At 45.9% G+C, this 23,303-nt stretch overlaps 1 protein-coding gene across 3 annotated transcripts in view; it reads left to right on the forward strand.

Annotated features, from left to right (window-relative positions):
• NTF3 (neurotrophin 3) overlaps positions 1–23,303 on the forward strand; it is a 53,387-nt gene that overhangs the window by 24,359 nt on the left and 5,725 nt on the right. The window contains exons 2-3 of one of the 3 annotated variants that reach the window (XM_088145141.1): positions 13,150–13,351; positions 18,481–18,490. In XM_088145141.1, coding sequence (XP_088001267.1) covers positions 13,150–13,351; positions 18,481–18,490 — 212 coding nt within the window. Of the gene's footprint in view, positions 1–13,149; positions 13,352–18,480; positions 18,491–23,303 lie in introns of those variants that run through there. The other 2 variants (XM_088145079.1, XM_007435795.4) reach the window with 2 other exon arrangements.

Below are 23,303 nucleotides of genomic sequence, written 5' to 3' on the forward strand. Positions count from 1 at the left end.
TGGCGGATGAGAAGGAGCCCCAGCTGACCCAGCGCAGATACAGCGCAGACGGCGAGTTCGGCGTGAGGGCGGAAAAGGGAAAAGGACGAGGTAGCCCCACTTTTTACAACAGGATGAGGGAAAGCTGTAGGCTGTAGCTGTAGCTGTAGCTGTTGGATCCTCTTGCCAACAACAGACACGTTGCCTTGTAGACATTCTGGCTTCCTGCCCAACTTGTCTCTGGAGATAATCGTAGGCTGGGGGGCTCCTCCAGTTTCTGCAGGGCTGACTCCCTCTGACCAAGCCCTCTGCTGTGTTTGGAGCAAAGCCTCAGCTTTCGAGCTATGAACTTCCACCGGCATGTCCGCCTCACAGTCTTTTCCTCTGGCTTGCTTGGTTGCTCCCTTGTTTCATTTGCTGCTGAATGGCCCTTTTTCCATCTGGATATTCAGAGTATTGCCATCATCATCTTCATCATCCTGAAAGGATTCCTCTTCCTGATCTGGATGTGCCTCACTCCTCTCAGGTAATATCATCTTCCATTACGTCTTTCAGAATCCTGGTGGCATTAGGTTAATCGTCAGAGGAAATTACAGAATCATAGAGTTGGAAGGGAACTCAGAGTCCTCCAGTCCAACCCCCTGCCCCCTACAGGATTCCCCACACCATCCCTGAGGGGGACTCTCCAGCCTCTATTGGAAAACCACCAGGGTAGGGGAAGAAGCCCCTCCGGGCAGTCACCAGTTCCGCTGACTGGCGGCTCTTCCTGTCCAGAAGTTCTTCCTCAGGTCTCATCTGTATCTACAACCTCGAAGTTTCATCCCACGAGTTCTAGCCTTCCCCTCTGGAGCAAGTGAGAAGAAGTCCCAACCAATCTTCTACAACACGGTGGCCCTTCAGATACTTGAAGACGGCTCTGCTCTCGTGTCCCTTCTCAACTTTCTCTTTTGCAAACTGAACAGACCCACGTCTTTGCACTGTTCCTTGCAGGTTATTCTTCCCTAGTTCTGAATCTCTTTCCAACTGACTGGCAGGCTCTGAGATCCAATGGTACAGGAAGACTCTCTTTGAACTTTTTTCTCATATTCTCCCCCCCCCCCCCCCCGCACACCTTCTGTGCCTCTACAAATGGAAAAGCTTCAAGGTATAGTTTTCCTTTAGAGGGAGAAAACATCCTATCCAAGTTTGGCACAGTATTTCAAAACTTACATTTTCTGCGTGAAGCTTAATCTCTCTACATTTGACACGGATGGATTGTAATGCACTGGGATGCTTTTAACGAATGCTTGCATGTGGTCAGGACTTTGAAAACCATTGACAGGAGCTGTGCTGGTGGCCTGCAAGGAGCAAAAGGCCTTCTCTAGCAAGAGACTAGAAACTCACACATTTGGACTGCCAATTACAGGAGGCATTTGCTGTTACGCAAACACCTGAATAACTATGGTAGGTCTAAATCACAGGTGACTAGACTGAAGATTCAAAATTGGACTTCCCCAGATACGTCCTGCTTTGCAGACTGGTTTGGAGCAAGATGTGGAAAAGCTGAATGATTTAGTTAACAAAATCTCAGAGGAGCAGCTTCTGCTGTTCTCGAGGGCTTTCAGCTCTAGAGTCCTGAGCTCTGCTGCAGAACCGGGCAGGGCCCTGGCGTGGGCGGGCATGATTCGAATTTCCTGACTGGGCCAGGGTTCACTTAGGACAGCAAGACACTAAGGGGTAGTCCTTGGGGCAGGTCTGGGAGCCGGCCGACGCTCTGCCGTCCACATGCATAGGTGCAGGATTTCAGCCTGTTCCTGAGCGTTCGCTGTCCAAAGCCCCAGTAGCCCATAGTTCTAAAGAAAAGTGATTTTGTGCTCTGATGACTTCAGCCCAGTTCAGGTTGTGCAGCTTGATTCCCATATCAATATATTGAAGGGAGGAGGGTCTTGCTCGGCTGCAGGGGAAATACCTCCGCTCGGGGAGACAAGAGCCGGTTCGCGTGTTTCACGTAAGGACCCAAAGTATGTTCATCCATTGCCAGAAGGGGAGGGCTTGCGCTGAAAAATCACGAGCCTCGTCCTGCTTCTCACACGCCCTGCAGCCCTGAGCTGCGTCAAGAAGCCTCCTATGGCGTGAGGCGCCACGCTCTGCGCGGCTCCGCAACGCCCAGGAAGAGGGTGGCACAGGCGATGGCTTTGGGGCCAGGCCAGGAGGATCCCCAGGGAAGGAGCTGCTCGGAAGGAGCTTCAAGCCCCGTACTATCGTGACACACATAGCCCTCTACAGAACAGTTACGAGCAAAATATCTGGGGCTGAAGAACTGAAATGAAACTTACCAACTTAACCCGGGTAGTTCTGGAGACCACGAGAGGAAGAATATCCCATACTGTATTTGTTGACTCGGCCGGTTTTGTTCCTGTGTCTGTGAGTTTCTCAGTTTCTTCCGATTTGTGTAGGGTGCTTAGATTTTTGGGGGGTGGGGGGAGCATCTCTGCTTGTTAAGCATTTGTAAGGGTTTGAATTTATTTGCAATAGATGTGTGTTTTGCAGGGCTTGAGTGAAGTAGTTTGTTTAAATTTAAACAAGGAAATGTTACACAAAAGCACTGATATAATTTATTTATTTAGACAAATAAACAACCTTATATAAATGTACCTCCTACGTTATCCTTTCCCAATAGACTGTATATGTAACACGTTGGGAAGATGGGTTAGCCATGATTTGGACAGCATGGCAATTCAGGGGATGCCTCACATGCTCGGCAGTCCGGTGAAGGGGATGGGCTCCCTTCTTCGGGTGGGCTCAGGCAGAGGCTGAACGGCCCCAGGTGAGGGACTTCCTAATTTGGGTTCCTCCACCCAGCAGGGAGAGGGACTCAGCCCTCTCAAGGGATCGTCCTGCAGTAGGATTCATTAGCTCCTGCATTTCCAGGTCAATGTTGAATCTCACGGAGCCATATTGGAGCCCTGAGGAACATTAAAACAGTATTAAACATGGACTTCCTTTCCCCTCCTCATCTTTTGCGAACAAGCTCCAAGAAAGGCGTGGAACCGTAGTGAAATGTAACTTCCTGCACTAGGCGATCTCAGAGGGCCAGTTGCTAATAATGCCCAAGGCCTGCTCTGTGGAATCCAGCAGGTCCAAGAGGGATATTCTCGCCCTGTGGCTTCCCGGTGTAGATCGTCTCCTAAGGCTCTCACTCCTAAACACAGGCCTGAGGTGAGATTGAAATGGATTTAGATGATTGGGCTCAACCGAGACCTCTTTCATGGGGGATCCAGTATTGGCTTCACCAGGCCCACTCTGAGGTTGAAGAGCACAATTCCTTCCTCCGAAGATTCGGTGACCCCTCTGCCTCTGCTCAGCCAGATCTCCTTGGCTGTTCTCATACTACTAGTAATCTTGCCCAGGCACTCAAATGCAGACTGTAATTTGAAACCAATCTACCGTATGCGGACACCTCAGTTGCATCAAGAGATTCTCCTAGAGCAGCGTTGCTCAACCTTAGCAGCCTTAAGATGTGTGGACTTCAACTCCCAGGATTCCCCAGCCAGCATAGTGCAGGAAAATGGGTCTGCTCCGTTTCAGCTGCATTTTCTTCTGGGAGATGCAGTTCTACGATGCCAGGAGGGCTTCTGAAGCTATTTGTGAGGAGGTACCAAGATGGTGACTTAGTTTCTGCATGTTTTAGTAGACTTGAGCCTAAATAGCGAAGAGCTGCCTCCATGAGGAATCACAGTGCCATTTCCAGTACCCTCTATGTATTAGATTTTATGCGAGGGATAGTATTTTTACTCCTTCTCTTCATAAACAATGTACATTAAAGAGTTGCTACCTGAGAATTAATGGCCACCATCATTGTTTTGATCCATGCACCCATGCAAATTTACTTTCCCTTTCAGGCACTTTAGTTCTGGAATTTATACCATGTGAAAGGATGGTGTACATTCTGTTAACATTTGCTGCAATCTTGTTTCTTATTTATAGAAGGCTAGAGAGCCCGCCTCCGGCCCAGCCGTCCCGGCCCAGCAGTTTCTGTGAAGGGAACTGTGGCCGCTTGCTTGTTTAGGCGGGATGGAAGCGTTCAGCCGTGCAACGTCTCTACCGGCGAGCAAAATCTGGGCGGCCCAGAGACCCCGAGAGGAGCTTAAGGAGGACAATTAAAATGGGAAACTGATAAGCTATTCTCATTAAAATAAAAGTTTATCCAGACACTGCTTAAGATCACAATGAAAAACAGACTAAAAATAGAAGTTAAAAATTTCGACTTAAAAATAGCAAAAGTAAAACAGGAATAAAGCAATTTGAAAGTCTCATCGCAGAACCGAAGAGCCTGGAAGGAAACATAAATACAAGAAGGCGAGGACCTTTCAGGGCTCAGGGAGGAGCTGACTTGTGGGGAAAGGCATTCCTTCCCTGTGCTCCCAGTTGTGAAAGGACTGTACCTTAATGCCCACCAGAAACAAAATGGGAGACCCTGAAGATGATCTGGTTCTGGTTGATGAGATCAGAAGATGATCATCGCAGCCAGAATTCCTTCTGCCTTGTTTTGTCGTTCCGGGCGACATCCCCACAGCCCACTGCAGTGATCTAGGCATGGGCTAAGGGGGAGCAGGGGGAGCGGTTGCCCACTTCCAGCTCCGTGTTTCTAAGGAGCTTGCTCGGGGTCCCGCGAGAGCCTCACCGGCCCGGTTGGCTCCACATGCGAAGCCGTGGCTCGGCCTGTCGGCTGACTTGCCCCGAAGGAGTGTCCACCTGTGGGGAGCTGCCTCTGGCGAGTACCAGACGTGGGGCGAGGAGCCAGGAACGGCTCATGGAGGGCGCTGCTCGAGCTGCTGCCTCTGCTCAGCCGCCCGTGGCGCAGGTGGGCTTGAGGGGCCGGGCGGCCATTGCTCCACGGGCCGGCTTCATGGGTCCCCCACCCACGGTCCACGCTTAGCTGGGCTTGGCATGCTGTGTGAATGCTCCCAATTATACCTGGGATTCTGAGACCAAGACCCCCAAAAGGATGGGTGATTCCCCGGCTTTGACGTGTGCAGCTTCCACCTGGCCTGCACTTATTTCTTATGGGAACCCCCCAAATTCAAGGGATTTTAGAGACTTTTCCCAACCTCCATTTCTGTCACAGTTTTGAATGTCGGCTTTGCCCATTTTAAAGCTCAGCAGTTTCAAAGTTGGTTGCCTCCTTGTACAGCAGTACCTGAGACTTATTTCTTCATCCGACACACGGTCCTTCATTTCCTCTCTTCCTAGCAGTTGTTGATTCAACAAAATATAATAATATCAGACATGCAAATGAATCAACACCGCTTAATCCGTTATAATTACGGCAGCAAAATAACCTCTCTTTTAAAAGTAAGTGTTTTGAATTGGCTTGAATCTTAAATCTGGGCCACCTTTTCAGGAAAAGCTGCTGATTGTTGACCCTTTCCACAATATTGTAATGCAACATACCAAGAAAAACGGCTTCTGGAAAATTGCGGGATACCTTTCTTACCCGAATGAGAATCAGAAACTAATTAAAGCAAAATAGGACAGCATATGGTTTGTTTTAAGGAGCCCTTACAATGCAGGGCTGGCCCAACACGTTTTACTCCGTTTGAAGGACAAGACCTGTTCTTCTCCTCTCCTGGCTGGGCAAAGTACTTGCGTTTCACCACAGCTCAAGCTTTATCGCCCCCGGCAGGGCAGAGCCGAGGGTCCAGACGGGTCCCGGAGGGCGGGCAGCCCTGCCCTTGAGCAAAGGGGGCACCTCTGCAGGTTCAGGGGAAGAGCCTGGGGAATTCCAGGACCCACCGGGCCAGTGGCAGCCTCCCGACGTGCACAAATCGTAGTGTGCAAAAGCGTCACCTGCTCACTCCTTCTTGGCAGCTCAAAGAGAAGGCGCAGGAAAGATGGTCTGTTTTCAGGAATGTAGGTTAGAATCTCTGGCATAAATTTCCATTTCACATTGTCATGAAGGGGACAATATGAAATGTAATGTTTCACTTCTTTCAGCAAACATTCATTCCTTGAAACAAAGCACGTAATACCCACAATTTTTCTACTAGCACTTACTTAAAATGTATTCATCCATTTCCCCATCTTAACATTCTACCAAAGTACAGTATACAAATTCGTCCATTTGCTCTACTTTTTCACCATTTATGTATAATTTACAATTGTTCACTCTATTCTCCCTGTCAAATGCAACTGCTTTCATGTATTAGCTTTCAGAATCACACCCATTGTTGCATCATAGAATTGAACTTTCACTACAATTTATTTGGGTCCCCAGCCAACAATACAGCTTCATCTACATATGAAAGTACCTTCAAATTCTCAATCGACTCACCTCTAATATCACCACAAGCATTTATCTCTCTCTCTCTCTCTCTCTCAACAAAATCTGTCCTATTCTCTGCTCAGTGTTGAACCGTCCACTTAGTATTCCATCTATTTTTATGCATGCATTACTTCCATCATATATCATATTCAGCAACCAATCTTTAACTCCATATTCATGCAAAATATTCCATAATTCAAACCTAACCACTTTATCTAACACTTTCTCTACATCGGCAATACAGATAGTCCTCGAGTTACGACCACAATTGGGACCAGAACTTCCATCACTAAGTGATGTGGTTGTTAAGTGAGTTGCACCTGATTTTACAACATTTTTGCTGTGGTGGTTAAGCCAATCACGCAGTTGTTAACTGAATCTGGCTTCTGTCATTGACTTTGCTTGTCGGAAGCCCCCTGGGAAGGAGCAAATGGCAATCACGTAACCCTGGTATACTGCAACTGTTGTAAATGCATGCTGGTTGTCAAATTTTGATCACATGACTGCTGGGGTGCTGTGATGGATGTAAGTGTGAGGACTGGTCATAAGTCACTTTTTTCAGCACTGTTGTAACTTCAAACGGTCATTAAATGAAAGGTTGTAAGTCAAGGACTACTTGTAATGTACAATAAATTAATGTTTTCACCTTCATACATTTATCAATGACCTCCTGAAGAGCTAAAGTAATTTGCAAATCCTTTTCTGGAATAAGGCTGCACTGCATTCCCAAAGTTTGCTTGTCACCTCTGGCAGATTTTTACATCAAAATTCTGCCCAACAGCTGTCCAGACACACTGAACAAATTAATCCCCTTGTTGCATCTTTGTAGGAGAACAATAATGCATTATTCCAATTGTCAGGCACGGATGCGGCTTTCACACACATAAAACAAGTCACGCAGCTGATCCACAAGCAGTCACACTCAGATTTGAACATTTCTTCAGCTACTCCATTTATACTTGTAGGATTACTTTTTGCAATGTTGTCACATCATTAATGACTTCCTTTAACACTATGCCTTCTAGTATTCATTTCAGTTCCACTCTTGGACATATCCTACCGTTCTTGTACAAATCTCTCAAATACTCGCTCCAGCACTCCCTCCCATCTGTTTCTTCCCAAATGATTTCATTGCTTTTATTTTTAATTCCAGTTCCTCTGCTGGAAGTTCCTTTTTTAGCTCCCTTTGCCCACTTCCAAAACTACTACTTCTTCCCGTTAAGATCACTCTGCATTTTCATGCCTCTTTAATCTTATCTCTTCCTTTCCCTTTTTGACTATTGCAACTGTCTTTTTCTCTCATCCTATTTTTTGCAACAATCCTTTGCCTTTTTCTTCTCTGTGGTCTCCTTCACTTCTTCCTTCCACCAAGCATCCTTTTTCATAGCTTCCTATTAGTTTAACTCCACACACTTCTGTGGCATGCTGTAGGAAATCCCTTGCACTCTTCCTAAGCGACTTCTTTCTCATCCCCTTTCCTTGTCTCCACTGCGCGTTCATTTTGTTGGAAGATGAATCAATCACTGAGGCTTTTTCATGTAGAACTCACCCACCCCCTTTCTACTGCCACTTTCTTTTACTTCTTTCCCTTTCTTCCGTGTCCATTTTTTCTGAAGATTTGCTCTTGACACTACCAAAGAAGGTGTATCCTGTATTCAGAACCTCTCATCACCCTTGTATTATTATTTTTTTTATCCTCATCATTGCAGGAGTTGGGGAAGCTGCTAACATTTGCGGGAATTTAAATGGGCAAAATGTTAGGCTGCACAATTTGGCCCCAGACTCCAGCAACTGATGGCCATTTGAGCCCGCAAAAATGTGGCCTGGCCTTATTTAAATTGCTCATCAGAGTCCTAAATTATGTTTGGCATGAATGAGTACTGTGGAGCTTTAAGCCAGCTTTTATTTCCGCAAGAAGAAATATGAAATATGGGGCTTTTCATAGAGTATAATCGGAAATAAAGCAGATTGACAAGATGTCCTAGGAAGAAGTTTGTTGAGTTGGTAAACTTGGGGGTACAGCTCATGTAGTCTGTATATCTATCTGTTTGTTGCCTAAGTGAAAATAGTTCACCCTTTGAATGCCTTGTTACTGGCAGACCTTATTTAGACCTACATAAGACTGATTTTTTGTAGCTGCTTGGGTGAAATTCCGTTGATTTGAGCAGAATTCTTTTAGGTCTCTATTGGATGAGAATGAATGATGGACCTACTTAAGAGCTCTGCAGTGTCTGAGCAGGCTTCCCACCTCCCAAATCTATGTGGCGGGCTCTGGAATGTGATTGTTCTACATATGAGGTTAGAAATATGTGTGATAATTATGCAGCAAATTCAGATTGTGCTCTTTTCACTGTATCTCTGTTCTTGGTTGGGTAAACATTCAAAAGCACTTCTCACCCCTTTTTGGAATAATGAGTGGATCATCCAGCTGGCCATTGCTCTCTCCTTGATTTTGTAGGAACTACCATTCAATTATTAATGGCAAATTATTGTGCAATCTTGATATAGTCTGTAATTGTTGCTTTCCCTCTGCAAAGCTGATGGTGCCATTTCTAGCATGCAACCCGTTCCTGTTAACTGGCTGAGTTTTTCTTCCAGCCTGGAATGGTGGTGGTGAACAAGAGTTTTTGCATGGTGAATGCTTCTTACTTTTGAGATAGGATAAGATACAATGCTTGGAAATGTCACCCATGCAAGGTTCCATTTTATTTACTTTCTGTTTTCTAAATATTTCAATATTTATCTCCATGATTAGGAGATCTAAGGAGGTAGATTTGTGATACCCCTAAATATAATATGGAATTTTCTCATCCAGGGGATACCTTATCCCAAAAAAGAAATTCCTCAGGTATATTTCATTGCGTTTGCATCTACATGGCATCAAAACGCATCCTTAGGAGAAAAGACAAAGGGCCGATATTTTTCTAGAGGGGATATTGCAGAAGCGCAACCTTCTGAGGACCTGGAGTGCTCTCCTGGTGCAGCTGTGCGTGTGAGGCTGAGCTTAGGTGGGCTGTTGTGGCCCGCTGAGTCCACCCTGACTCCCGGTGACTACACGGACAAGTCCCTGCAGTTTATGGAAGTGGTTTGCCCTGACCTCCTCCTCGAGGCTGAGCGGGGGAGGGGGCTGGCCCCAAGTCCCCCAGCTGGCTTTGCGGCCAGGGCAGGACTAGGACTCCCAGGCTCCCGGCTTTAAATCCTGTGCCATAACCACTAGGCCAAACTCTTTCCCTTACAGTGAGCGACCAAAGTTCCTGTATGTGCAGATTTATTTATTGGCCAGATTAAGAGGCTGCCCAGCAATATGAGAGTGCATTTTTGCATATTACTATATCAGTAAAGACTCGCAGCCGTTATTAATTAGATCTTTGAATCGCTAGATGAGCCATTTTGATTCCTGTAAGGAAATCAGAGACCGATAGTTTGGTCATGGCAGGATGCGCGTCTTAATCATTCCCAGGTCAAGCTAGAAGAGGAAGGAATTGACGGAGCTAAAGGAATCCGGGAAAAGGTCCCAGAGGGGTGAGACTGGGGAGTGGAAAGCAAGCGCAAGCTTAGCTCCTGCCAGAAACCTTGGAGAACCACGTTCGCGTCATTTGCAAATAACAATATATTGTTTAAGTATGTTCTAACTGGGGACAAATATGTAGCCCTTTTCATGGTTAGGATATTTCTCAAAGGATATTTGAGAATGGTCACTGTGTACCTTTTGTGATGCTCTTTCTAGGTTCTCAGATAGATTCAGAAGACATTAATCACCTTCTGGATCTACCAGGTGTTGTGCTGCGTTTCCTCCTCTGTGTCTGAGAAGTTTTAACGATGGCACTCTGCCTCCCCACTCCCTACACTAAGTTTGGAGAAAGCGAACATCTGGATTCATTCCTGCTGTTTGGAAGGCATGCTGTAGAATTCCGTACTAAAAAAAGGAAGCATTACATAACTCAGTGTTATTTTAATAACAATCACATTCTACAAGACTTTTGGTAGCTGTTTTGCATCCCTTCCCAAGTTGAAAATAGCAAAAATCTCCTCCTCGTTCCTTCCTAATCACATGACCATGTCAATCAATCAATCAATCAATCAAATCTTTATTACGGTCAAAGACCAGCATAAAAAGGGTGGGGTACAGTCAATTAAAAAGTGTAGACAATACCTCAGAGTCTAAATAATAATAATAATAATAATAATAATAATACCACCACCACCACCACCACCACCACCACCTTTAACTCCATCAAACAGCATCTGCCTATCCCAGGTCCTTGGGAGAGACTCGATAGGTGGATAAAAATGCCACATCCAGTCTAAACATCTGGCTGACTGTGCAACCAACCATTATAGTAATTATAAAAAGCGAAAAGATATAAAACAGAAAGTACAGTATCTATCTAAAAGGAATCTAAAAGGAGGGCTGGGAGCATTCGATGGATGTAAGGGAGCATAAAGGTTAGCCTGTGGCAGACTGTATCTATCACATCACAGAGCACCCTAGTAAGACAAACTAGACGCTCATTAAGGCTGGTTTATGGCACAGGTCATCCTCTGTCGAATTTTAATCGCTGCTGCACAGAACCTGGCAACCTTATAAGTTGTAGCAGGGTTGGTATCTAAAAGCAGCAGGGAGGTGTAGAATTGTCCTGTGCATCCTGGGTATTTATACAGTATTGGTGAGATGAGGCTAGTACAAATGTCCCTGTAACACAGGCATTTAGGCAGTTTGAGTTTAGTTAAGTATGCCATAGAGGAGGCAAGTACCTGTTGGATTCACTGGCAGTAAAGGTTGGGGACCTGGCTAGATCCAGTTGGCGCTCTGTGTCTGCTACAAGTTGTTTAATGAGTGCTTTGGTCTGATCATGTCCCATGCCACATTACCATGTGATGTGAAGGAGTTGTTTGTGCTGCAAGAAGTACATTACACAATTCAGTGGGCCCAATGTGCCCTCAGGACCTACCCTTAGAAGGAGCTGTCCTACTGCACTTCTGCCTCTGGTGGTGGCTGGTCACTGTTGACCCCACAGGGACACTTAAGCAACACAGAAGATGTCTTTGACCTAAGATCATTGGGCAATAATCTTACTTTCATCCAAAAGGGTTTTACTACATGTGTCATGAATGTCTTGTGAGAAAGGTGTGGTCTCTGTTGTCTGAATCCTCCAGTTGGGTTCTCAATTGTTAGAATGAGGAAATTTGGCACTAGAGTTTGTCTGATTTCTGAAACAGAGTTCAAATGTGAACCTGTTATTTTGGAAGATGGCCTAGCCAATCCAAATTGCAATTCTAGGTACACCCAAGTGAATTTATGCAGAGTGAGCTTGTCCCTCTGAGCGTGCTACACTAACAGGTGGTGACACAGTGAATGCACTGAAGAAAGGCTTTATATAACCATAACTAACAGTAGACAAAGGAATCAGTAGCTTGTTCTGGAGACAGGAGAGATGTGAGAGACAAGAGAAGTGTCTTGTCAGGCAAGGGAGGGCAGCAACTTACATCCAACTGCGCAGCATTTCATTGCACTCCCCTTTGCAAATCCCTGGAATATGGAGGAGGCACATACGGTCACCAGGGCCTGGTCTGTACAGATTCTTACAGAGATGCTCACACATGGCCCCTTGTGCACTAAGGCCTTGGCTGTCACCGCCCCTTCAAAAGATCCATGAACATAGGTGAGTCCTACAACCTATGTACTACAGTCTCGCCAGAGCGTGCTAACTAACAGTCACTTCCAGACTTGGTGGTGCCCAAATGGTTATCAAAAGCAGGAGGGGGAAGAGGAGATGGAGGAAGAATCTGGATAAATGATTCAGCCTCCTTGCCACTGCAGGTGTCATGCCTACCATTGGAGGGACAGCAAGGTGACTCCCTCTAACTTCTCCTCCAGCCACCGTTTCCTTTTCACTAGGAGAGAAGATAGCTTTACTTTTCCTTTGGTTTCTTGTGAATGTGGACATTTGCAATGGCTAGTGAATGACGATGCTCTCATTGGGAGGAGTAACATTTCTCTTAGGGCCACCTGTTCTCTCCTTCCCAACTAGCTCTTCAGTGCCCCACATTAATCCACTTCTCCTTCACTCCCTCACTGCTCCTACATTTGTCTGGAGGTTCTGGCTTCTTCCTGATCCCCTCCTTCCTAGAACTTCTTCCACTCGCACAAGGCTTCTCTCGCTTAGACGGTTGGCTGAGACGTTACTACAGATGGCCCTTTGCCTGAGCAGCTTCTTGTGGCTTAGCCATTTTCTCCTCTTCTTGCAGCCTGCCCCTGTGGAACATTTGGCACAATGGTCTTTCTGCTGAACGAGCAGTACCCATCAGGCTTCCCAAAAGTCAGAGAGGAGCAGAGTCACGAGTGCCTTCTGAGACTTGGCATTCCCCAGCTCTGGATTCTGTGCGCTCCTTCTGTGAGGAGGGTGGCCCTGAGTCCTGCACAATAAGAGGGCTTCAGTTTTTGGTCCTGGCCCCGGGGATGGGTGGGGATGGGGGTTAGAAAAAGGCCAAACCACCACCCGTAATTTGAATGCAAACTAATTTTTCAGCCTACCAGGCAGCCTCAAAGATTTTTTTTTTTTTAAGTTCAAGGGAAAACATTGTACAGCCCAAGCTCCCAGAGAAGAAAGCAAACAGAGAAGTCACAAAAGTATCCTCAAGCGCCCTGAGCACCCTGGATCTGCGGGTGCTGTGCCGTCTTCTTTCTTTTCAATTTATTGACATGTTGATTTACTGGTGAATTAATATTCAGCCTTTCTCTACTGCAGCGCTCAAGTGTCCCATTTGTGAAGGAGTTAGAGGGAAATGAAGTCGATTTGGAGTTTGGGGGCAAGGGGGAATTCAACCAAATTCTCAGTGGGTTTCTTTATTTCCCTCCCTTTTAGGAACTCAGACTCTGCTGCTCCAGACTCTATCCTCCTCCTCCTCCTCCTGCTCCTGCTCTCCTGCTTTTGGGAATTCCCAACTGAGTCCTCGATGCTGCAGAGTTACTTGGAGGAGGAGGCAAACGTCTCCCAACCCGATGCACGAAGGGCATTTTCTTAAGGGTCAGAGAAGGGGCCGACACCCTCAGCCACCTCCTGCAAGGTAAGAGAGCAAAGCTTTAAAAGAAACGCATGTTACGCTCACCAAGGAGACAGAAAACACTCCTCTCCATCTTGCAAGGAAGAAAGCGTGCCTGTAGCCTGTTAAAACACCCGAATAGAGAGGGAGAGGAACACTGTGGCCTGATGGCCTTGCCCAGCTGCTAGTGGGATCCAGGGAGCCCCCAACCCAATTCTCCCCCGCTGGCTGGCTGGCTTCTACTCCTGATGCTCTCCCCACCCTCTGCAGTGCCATGCCAAGCCTTCTCCCTGGAAGAACATGCACCCCCAAGCTCTCCCCGCTCTAGGAAGCAGTTGAATGAATGTGCTCTATGTGAAGCTGTTGCATCCTTCTCTGCCAGAGCATCACAGCATGTCTCTGGGAGCATTATGTCTAGACTTGTCAGTGCTCTAGGACTGACTGCGTCCACGTGAAGGACGGTCAGAACACTGCCTTGGAGAGAGCCGGGGAAGAGGAGCTGACTGACTTGGCCCACTTCTGCCCATCCTTCTCCAGACGTTCAGGGGACACCCAGCAGGCCCTGTAGACTTGTCTCCCTCAGCCTTATGCATGAGGCCTGAAGAAAAGCGTCTCTGTTCAGATAGCTGGAACTGCAGAGTTACCGTTTGGCCATCCTGAACGCTAGTCATGCAGGATTTCTAAATGGGATGAACGCTGCGCTCGTTAAGCCCTGCCTGCTTTCTCGATCTTGAGCTCAGGGTGCAAACACTGGAGAAGAACTAGTGGCGTCTGAGATCTCTGGGGTAGAGCCGTCTCTCATGTATCTCCCATAGATGCCGTCTATTCCTGTCTTCCATTGCACAATATTTGCCTGCAGGCCTGTCCAAATATAGGCCCTTCACAGTTCTGCAACACTCCATCTTCAAGCTCTGGATTGCATCATGAATACATTGGGAAGCCATTTACAAGAAAGGATTGTTTGGGTTCCAATAAAATAAAGGGAAAGGACAGTTTAATTTAAAAGAATCTGCAACTTTGGGTGGGAGGTGGGGGCTAAAGGCCTGGGATTTTACTCCAAAAAGCGAGCGAGGCCAGGAGAAAAAGTAATTTAGATACCGATTCTTCAGTAATGTTCTCACTAAAAATGACTATTTGGCAAGCAGTATTGGACGTCTGTAGGAGCTGCAGTCGAGGTTTCAACTCGAGCAGCCCCACATGGAACCAAAGCTTTCTTCTCACTTAAACTCCCCGCTGGAAGAGAGAGGAGGTGGCGGGCCAACGGAGCAGACGCTTCGATGTCCCGCTTCTAAAGCCATGGACTCTGTGCATAATTTTAAACGACAGAACACCTGTTTGCTGGATTTAAGAAAGGGAGGGGCGATTGAGCAATTGAGCCGGGGGGCTTTTTTTCATCTCTATGGACCCTTTTTCTGTGTAATCCCATCTAACGGAGATGAAAGCTGTCTGATAAATACCAGCAGAATTTATGCCCTCTTAAAATAGAAACTGGCAGACTTTATTTTAATGTTAGCATGTCATGCTCTCAGTTGTTTAAAGAAAACACTTTTGTATGATAGAAATGGGTGGCTTTTGCCAATAAGATGTCGTCCGGTCCAGTTCAACTGGAACATCAAATTTAGCTAAAAATATGAAAACACATGTCTAGGTTGCATGCATAAAGCCACAGAAACATTGACGGTGGAGGTGGCGCAAGGAGACCTTATTCTCCAGGATTAATCGTATCCCAACTTCTCTTCTTCCACACAGAAGTGGCTCTCTATCAGTTTCTTGCTGCAGGAAGTGAGAGTGGGGAAAAAATGACCACATGAATATCTGTCTTGTGGATGTGTCTGGCGAAAGCAAGCAATGTGCAGAAGTTGCCACTAGCTTGCCTAAAAGAAGGGCAGGGTTGCGAGGGTCCTTGCCCCATCCACCATTCACAAGGCTACCCCAGGGAATAAGGCTTCTCTGAATAGCTGCTCGAGTTTTAAGAAGCATCCGTAGCAAAGAGTGTTCCCTTGCTGGACTTCTACGTGTGGGAGCTGCAGAATATCCTGACCTGGCTCTCAGTCCAATACCTGTGAGCCTCGGCCTCTCATTCAAAACTTTGGGTGAGGGTGGGGAGAATACGGAGGTACTTTCTGAATGTTGCGTATGGAAGTATTTTCAAGCAACAAAGAACAAAAGCAGAGTCAGTTTGAGGAGAAGACACTCACTCAGCTCCAGAAAACTGTTTTTGTCACAACCTTTCCTACTCACTTGCCCTCCCTTAGGCCTCTGGCATTTCTCCTCTTCTCTGACATTTTTGAAGGAAACCTAGGTGCAATTCATCTGGTCCTGGAGATTTAAAATTATTCAAAGTAGATTGTTATTCCGTGCCCAAGTTTCTATCGTCTCGAGCTTCAGCTTTGACCCTTCACATTGCTTTTCACAATTGCTTGGTGACATGTGGACCATCATCTTAGAGCCAAGCAGCTCTGCCTCTTTTAAATGACCCTCTTTCTGCCTCTGCCCTTACGACAGAAATGCTCCCAAACGTCGGGACTTCATGCAGAAATAATGCTGGCGGCAACAAGAAATCTGTCCGAACAAAAGAGCAGAAGTCTGCCAGGCTCAGAGTTCAGCAGCCGAGGCAGGGCAGATGCCAAGCAGGCCAACGAGCAGCCCGACAAGAAGCAGAGGGATCATGTGCCAAGAGGTCCCGTCGCAGGGGCTGAGCAATCAGGGTGCAGCCATGGAATAACTGGAGTAGTACCAGACGTTCCAGTTCCTTATGAGGTGAAGGCTTTTGTGCTGCTCGGTTCAAAGCTTAGATTCAGTGTCTTGTTCCCTGGGTCAGAGTCTGTTAATCATTTTGGTGTCCCCAGCATTATTTCCCCCGAGAGCCCTTTGGCGGGGTTCCCGGGCTCTGCTGCTTCGTCTGAGAAAGACTACTCCAAAGGACTTGCAATACAATCCTCGATTTCCAGAGGTAGGGCTTGAAAAGGTCCCAACGTGGAGAATCCTCTCTCTGTTCTGTTCTGTTCTGTTCTGTTCTGTTCTGTTCTGTTCTATCTGACAGGTTGGAGCTTGAGCATCAGTGTGGGATGCCCAGATGAAAACCTGAGCTCCCGGTTGCCATCTTGTAGACATTCTGTTAATTTCCAAAGATTCCTCAGTAGTTAGGAAGTTTCTCCTACCCTGCTGTAACCAAGAGGATGGAGCTCCTGGCTGGAGGATAATCAATTTTCTTTAGGCAGGGCTTTCTAAGCAACGGAGCGCTAACTTGCAAAGAGCAGGCTGGATTGTTGAATTGCAATATGACTACCCCCACCCCCACCCCATGACTGATGCTTTGTCATGGATTTTAAGCTTGTACTGGTCCTCCTCCCTTTGAACTTTGGAAGAAGGTTGATCTTGAGGTGGTTGCTTCTCCAGGATAGGAAGCTTCTGAGCTGGTGGCAGGTACAGATATAATTGTGATTTGACCAAATATTTCTTGGGTGCCAGAGGTGACATCTGTGAAGAAGCGTGTGGGGACATTCTTTCCAATGTGAAGGGGATCGTGTTCCCCCACCATGTTGAAAAAATGCCTCCTTCAGGGGAGGGGAGGGCAGCTTGGCTGTCAGGAAGGTAACTGATTGGGCAACAGGTGACTGCAGTTTGTCTCTGGTAGATTTTTACCCTCATTGGGGCACCCATCCAGATGTTTCCTAGTCAGGACAAAATAGACCAATCCTTTTCTGCAGATGGAGCTTTCAAGAAGAGGCTGTTGTAGAAGTCATGCAACCCCAAGCAGGCATAGTTTCACCCAGCCATCAAACTGCTTTTCAACATCCAAAGGATGACTAAATCTGACTGCTCTCCAAGAGTCAAGGGGTAAGGGCTGTCCCAAAGAGATTTCTTGTTTCTTCAAGTTTGGGGGGATGGAGAGAGAGAGATGATTCCTTTGCCATGCTCAGATGTGTCCTCTGATCTGCTGGCTATGTAAATCATCTTGGTTACAAACCATAGGATACTCCAGAGAAGCCAGCTGTACCAGTGATAATCAAGCCATTCCTACCTTTTCTGAAAAGTCATCTGTTACTCAAGCAAGCAAGAGCACGAATCCTGATTTATTTTGGTAGCTTTAAGGTCATGCTAGAGACACCTGATTCCAGCAGGACAGGTGAAGGGCAAAATTCTTGTTGTCCTTGAGAATTTGTGACTGGGCTGTGTCACCACAGATTGCAAATGGGGGCTTACAGAACTGAGACCCCTCCACAAATGCCAAGAGAATTGGAATGGCAGGGCAGCAAGTCCCCCTACCTGCCCCATGCAGGAAGGGAACTGTTTGGAGGACCATCTAGGCTCCGGTATCTGCACATGTGCTAAATGCTGGCACCCGAGTCTTCACCTGGATTTAACGCAGGCTGTTCTGTATTAGAGAACCAACATATCATCTACATTCCCTTCTGTAGCACACCTTCAACCCTCAAATGATTTAATGCCCTTGCAAAACTGTGTAGGGAAAATCGGTTTACTTTCTTAGTTCTCACAAAATAAATTATGGGAGAAAGTTCATTTATTGCATCTTAAGCAGGTAGCCCCAAACTTCAAACACTGATGTAAATGTTGACACAGTTTTCTCTTGCATAGTCTTTCCATGGCATTTTCTCCCTCCGTATGAGAGGCAGATCCAGGTGCTATACTGTGACCAAGAAACAGAACCTGAAGTCTGGTTTTGCAGATCTCTAAGAAGAACAATGTTGGGAACAAAGTTAGCCCCCACTCGTATGGGGACATTGCTTAGATTAGGGTACAGATACTCCTCCTCCTGCCATGATCTCCTCTGGCTCTTAATGATAGGAATTAAGTCTGGATAAAGTTATCCCTCATTCATTTTGATGGATCTGGAGCAAGGCCCATTTTAAGGAGAACAAGGTCTTGGAATGTGATATTGTCAGAGCTCGGTGGAAGCAGGACTAGGATGAAGATCCATCTTATCTCTGTTCCATAAAGAGCTAAATACAGTTGCAAAGTCCAGCCGCTGCCACTGCAGCAAAATCAACCATCTGTTTTGCTGCTCCCACTGATTATTTTTCAGAAGTAGACTGCCCTGGAGTAATAACAGATAGCCATCGGTAGACTAATCTTCCATAGTTTGTCCAATACTAGCAGTCGGAAGCCATGATTTTCTGCTCCCAAACGAGTAATTGCAGGGTCATCTTGCAGATATATTCCAGAAAGCAAAAGCATTTGCCGAAGTATAATTAGATTAATAGGAATGAAAATCTCACTGCAAAACTTGTCTGCCTTGGAATCGGTTGCTCGGCCTGAACTTTTGAATGAAGAACATGCACGGTGGTGTTTGGGTGGTGTTTGGAATGAAACTCCCGTGATGAGTAATCACTTGGTGCAGAGAGCCTTTGAGGATGGAGACTGTGATTTCAAAAAAGAACAAATGGGGGGGAATGAAGTACAACAGCAGGTTTGTGCAGTACTGATAACAGTTGTATCGCACATCCCGGAGGGGTGAGCCATTCGGGAAGCCGGGTTCAGGGTCTAGCCCCCCTGTGCCCGTGGAAATGCCCTGGGGGAGTTTGGGCCACTCCCTCTCTCCCTCCCAGGGCTGTTGTGGTAGGTTTGAAATAGGAGGAAGAACTTGTGGGTGCTGCCTTCAGCTCCTGGAGGAAAGATGGTGCGTAAATCTAATCAATACATAAATAAAGCAAGCGAGCGCAGTTGAAGACAACTATGTCTGTGCTCTTCCTGTGGCACACGGCGACGTCTCCCCCTGTTGCTAGAACTGTCCTTCTGATGGGGTCATCTTTCCACTCAGTTGCTGTTAGTTTCCTTTTTCCTCACTCCGAAATTAAGTTCATCTCATTTCTGTTCATCTGGAGAGTTTTATTTTCAGGAATTTATACTATGTGTGTTGGTATCTTTGTTTTGTTTCGCATAATGGATTGAAGTGGAAAATTAAAGAGGTTAAACCAAAGAATTTTGCCTCTGTTCTTAAAGTTCACATATGTGAATAGAAATTGTTCTCAGTAGATCCTATGAAAAACAAAACAAAGCTATAAGGACCATTTTCTTCACTGCACAAAGGTTCATAGTGGCTAATGAGGGGAGCAATTCATCACCCCCCGAAGCCCATGCCAAAAGTCACTGGTTTTAATGGAGCTGTCTCTCCAACAGTTTTATTAATGATTGGAGGAAGAAATGGAAGGAATGCTAATCCAGCCGCAGATGACACAAAATTGGATGGGATAGCTAAATACCCTAGATAATAAAAATAACATTATCTTAATGATTTATAGAAATGGGCTGACAAGGACAGAATAAAATTTAATAGAGAAATGCAGGGTTTTTCACTTTGGAAACAGGAAGCAAATGTACAGGCATTGCTTGGTAATAGTACTTGTGAAAAAGATCTCAGTTTGTTGCAAACTGAGTATAAACCAGGAGCGGAACATAGCTGCAAAAAAAGAAAAAAAAAAGGAAAATGCATCAACAGAAATGTCCAAATTATGGGAAGGCTAGTTTCATTTTATTTGGTGTTGCTTAAACAAAGGATTTGCATATTATGCCCAATTCTGGGCACTGCAGTTTAAGGACGCAGACAACCTGGAACAGATTTGGAGAAAGCAACCAAGATGATCAAGATACTAATTTGTATGAAAGAAATAAAAAGTGCTTGGTGTGGTTAGCCTTGGGAAAAGATGTCTGGCAGGAGAGGCTCTTCAAATTCCTGAAAAAAAAATGTGGAAGAAGATGAAGACCTATCCTTTCTTGTTTCAGAGGGCAGACACAGAATTTGGGGTTCAGGTCACCCAACCGCGGATTCTGATTGCCTGTTAGAAAAAGCTTCTTAACAGCACGGGCAGTTCGACAACAGAACCTGGTATCCAGAGAGGAGGTGGCCTCCTTAAAGCTGAAGTGGGGCAACCCTCTTTCAAGCTTACCTGAATTTGGGTTCCTGGGCTGCGTAGGGCTTTGAAGCTGGTGGCCTAAACAGCGCTTTCTAACACTATGGAACAAGAATGGGGTAACGTTCTTCAAGATCCACCCCCCCCTCCAAATTTTCAGATATAATGAGGAAAACACTTCAGTGGTGATCCACCAGTGGCATTTAATGCCACCAAGTCCCAATGGTAGATTTTGAAAAAGGAACAGGGGCTTCTTTTCCACATCTGGTGAAAACTATTAGACCAGTGGGCAAAAGGTATTTCAGGAAGCAAGTAAAATTGTCCCTCCTTCCACTGCTGTGACCCCTGCTATAGCCTTATTTTCTGTATGGTCATAATGCCAATTTTGCTGCCAAGGACTGACTTAACTTTGGCTAGCCTTGAAATCGCCAGATTCGGAAAGATCTACCATGACACAAGAGCTGGGGCTTGGCATTATTGGAAAAATTAATTCAACTAGCAAATAGGAGAAGGTTTTTAAAAAAAAAATCTGAAAACTTTTGTGAAACATTGTGTTGTTTCTCAGATTAGAGTAAAAGAAATATAGACAGAGTGAGTTTGTGGTACTCACAGCTTGCTATGGAGGAGTCTTTATGGCTAAGAAGTTTTGCCCAGAGTTTGAGGACAATTTAGGGAAATGTAACTTATTTGAAGCAAGATATTTTGAGCTCCATATTGTACCTCTGAATTGCTAAGCAAATGGAGTCTCGCTCCCAACTGTGCAAGGAAATAAGACAGCTTAAACATCTATCAATGTGCAGAATCCCACATGCAAAGGAGTACTTAGTCTGGCCAAACTGGAAAAGGGAACAGTTCATCCTGAATCATGGATAAGACCTGACCAGTCCATGTAATGAAAAGAAGGTGTTAGCGCCTATGTTTTATACACTAGATCCATCCCTGACTGTCATGGTAGGCCTCTCTTATGAAGAATTCAGGAAGGCATAATTCATTTGTATTTATTTATTCATACAACTTCCATCATGCCTTTCTGCCCATAGCATTGCAGGAACACCTAATGTATATTACAGAGGTTAGTTGAGCACATTCACTCTTTATTTTAATCATTAATTCATATAACTGCTTTTTGTGCCAAGCAATCCACTTCGGCAGTTCCTCTAATGAACCAAGGTCACCCTTGTAACAGACCTGAGAAACAATGGAAAGGAACGGAACTGGGAACCTACACAGCTGTTTCTACTCTTCTTTATTGGAAGGAAAAGTCCCTCCTATGCCTGGTCTAGAGGCAAGGTGTGGATTGACAGACTCTTCAGTTCTTGCCAGCTGCTCCCTGCCCAGACCCTCCTTCAAAGCTTTCCAGCATCATGATCTCCTGATGGTTGAAGGAACCAGCTATGTAAGTCAGGAGGGAGACAAGAGAAGAAATTCAGCAATGGGTGTCCTCTAAGTTTGGAGTCTTCCTGCAGAAGGAAATCCAGGGTACATTTCTGTAGCCCCTGGAATACTGTACTGTTCTGGGGCCACAAGATCATACCGTTGCGCTAATAATTCTTGTGAAAATGTATTGCTTATATTATGCATCTTGATTTCATGAATGCAAACTTTTACAAGCTGAATCTAGGCTAGTCTAGTGATGCCATGCGCCCATGAAATCAGTGGGGCAGGTGAACCATGACTTCCTTCTCCCATAGATGTAGGAGAATGGGAGTAGAGGTATCTGACTTCATCGGGGCAAGTCTTTATATTTTGAAATTGAGTACTGCACTTTTTAAAGTGTACATTTCACAGTCCAAATTAGGAGTTTGTTAAATAGGTGTTGGCAAAGATATGTGTCATACAGGTATACCCTCTGGAAGACCCCTATTCTCACAGGCAACCCAGGCTTCTGGTATAAGGTGTGAAATGTACAGTTGGGCTGCGGGGAGAAAGGAGGAGTTGTTAAGGGCCAGTTGGCTCCTTGGGCAGAAGAACCAACCACTACTCTTTCCAGAGCTGATTTCCCTCCCAGCAGGATCCCCTCACAGGGTTTCCCAAGAGCTCTCTTCTTCTTGGCTGGGATTGCGGCCAGGCAGATTCTGACCACCCGATGGTAGAACAAAGGCCAGGCATTAATGGCAGAATGTTTAGCAGGGTCTCCATGGGGCCATGCAAACAAGAACGATATTTGCATATTATGGGTGAACCTCACAATTTAATGTTCACAGTTTCTCTCTGTGTGTTTGCTTTCCTGCCATGGAGAGGCACTGCCCTGGGTTAATCAAGCTAGAACTTGACAAGCTGACATTGACAATATTTATCTAAGCAGCACAGCTTTAGCCTGCAGGAGGTGGTGAGGGGGAGCATTAAATTGTTTCTTTATAGAAACTTTTATGCTAGATATGAGAAACGTGTCAGGGAGAAGGAACACACAGAGATAACGGTTCATAATAAAGATGGAGCAAGACAAAGAGTAGCCTGATTTGGCATCAAGGTTTTCTTAACAACGATCTAAAAAGAGAGGGTGTGGAACTTCACTCCCCTTGCATATTCCAGTGACTGTTCTCTGACTTGTGATATGTGTTGTTCCAGAAAAGGTCCAGTGTGAAAATTTGTTTTTTAAAAAAGTTCCTAGGAGCCTCTGCTTAAGACACTGGAGGTCCCTCTGAGGACACCAAGTTGGGGCTTGTCAGTCCGACCTGATCCCTCCACCCACAGATGGACAGGAGCTAATGACTCATCACAGACACTGGGCAGCATTCAGGCCACAAGTGATGAACGCCTTTTGGGGGCAAGGAGTTGAGAGGGTCAAGTCTGGGCAGCCGCCATCCTTCTTGGAGAATGCCAGTTTTCTTGACCCTTTGCAATCCAGGTTCAGGGTCAGGTGTGCATAAGATCAGGTTTCCCTGGTGTGATAGATCCCTTGCAGGAGAATACCGTCCTGCTGACTCTGCTACTGGCACTTGGTTTAAGGTGCTCCTGGGTTCTGGGTCATGGGAGGCCCGAGTGATCAAGCTGTTGCCACCTTCAGTGGAAATAACTGCCATAAAGCTCCTGGAGAGTGTTAGCCTGGGCCCTGCAGTTCAGATGTTGGCCGCCTGATATTCCAACGGTGATGATGCTTAGCC

This window comes from Python bivittatus, unplaced genomic scaffold, assembly GCF_059951505.1.
Source record: "Python bivittatus isolate LINGU-HERP-01145 unplaced genomic scaffold, Pbiv_v1 ctg000010_np1212, whole genome shotgun sequence".
Lineage (NCBI taxonomy): Eukaryota > Metazoa > Chordata > Lepidosauria > Squamata > Pythonidae > Python > Python bivittatus.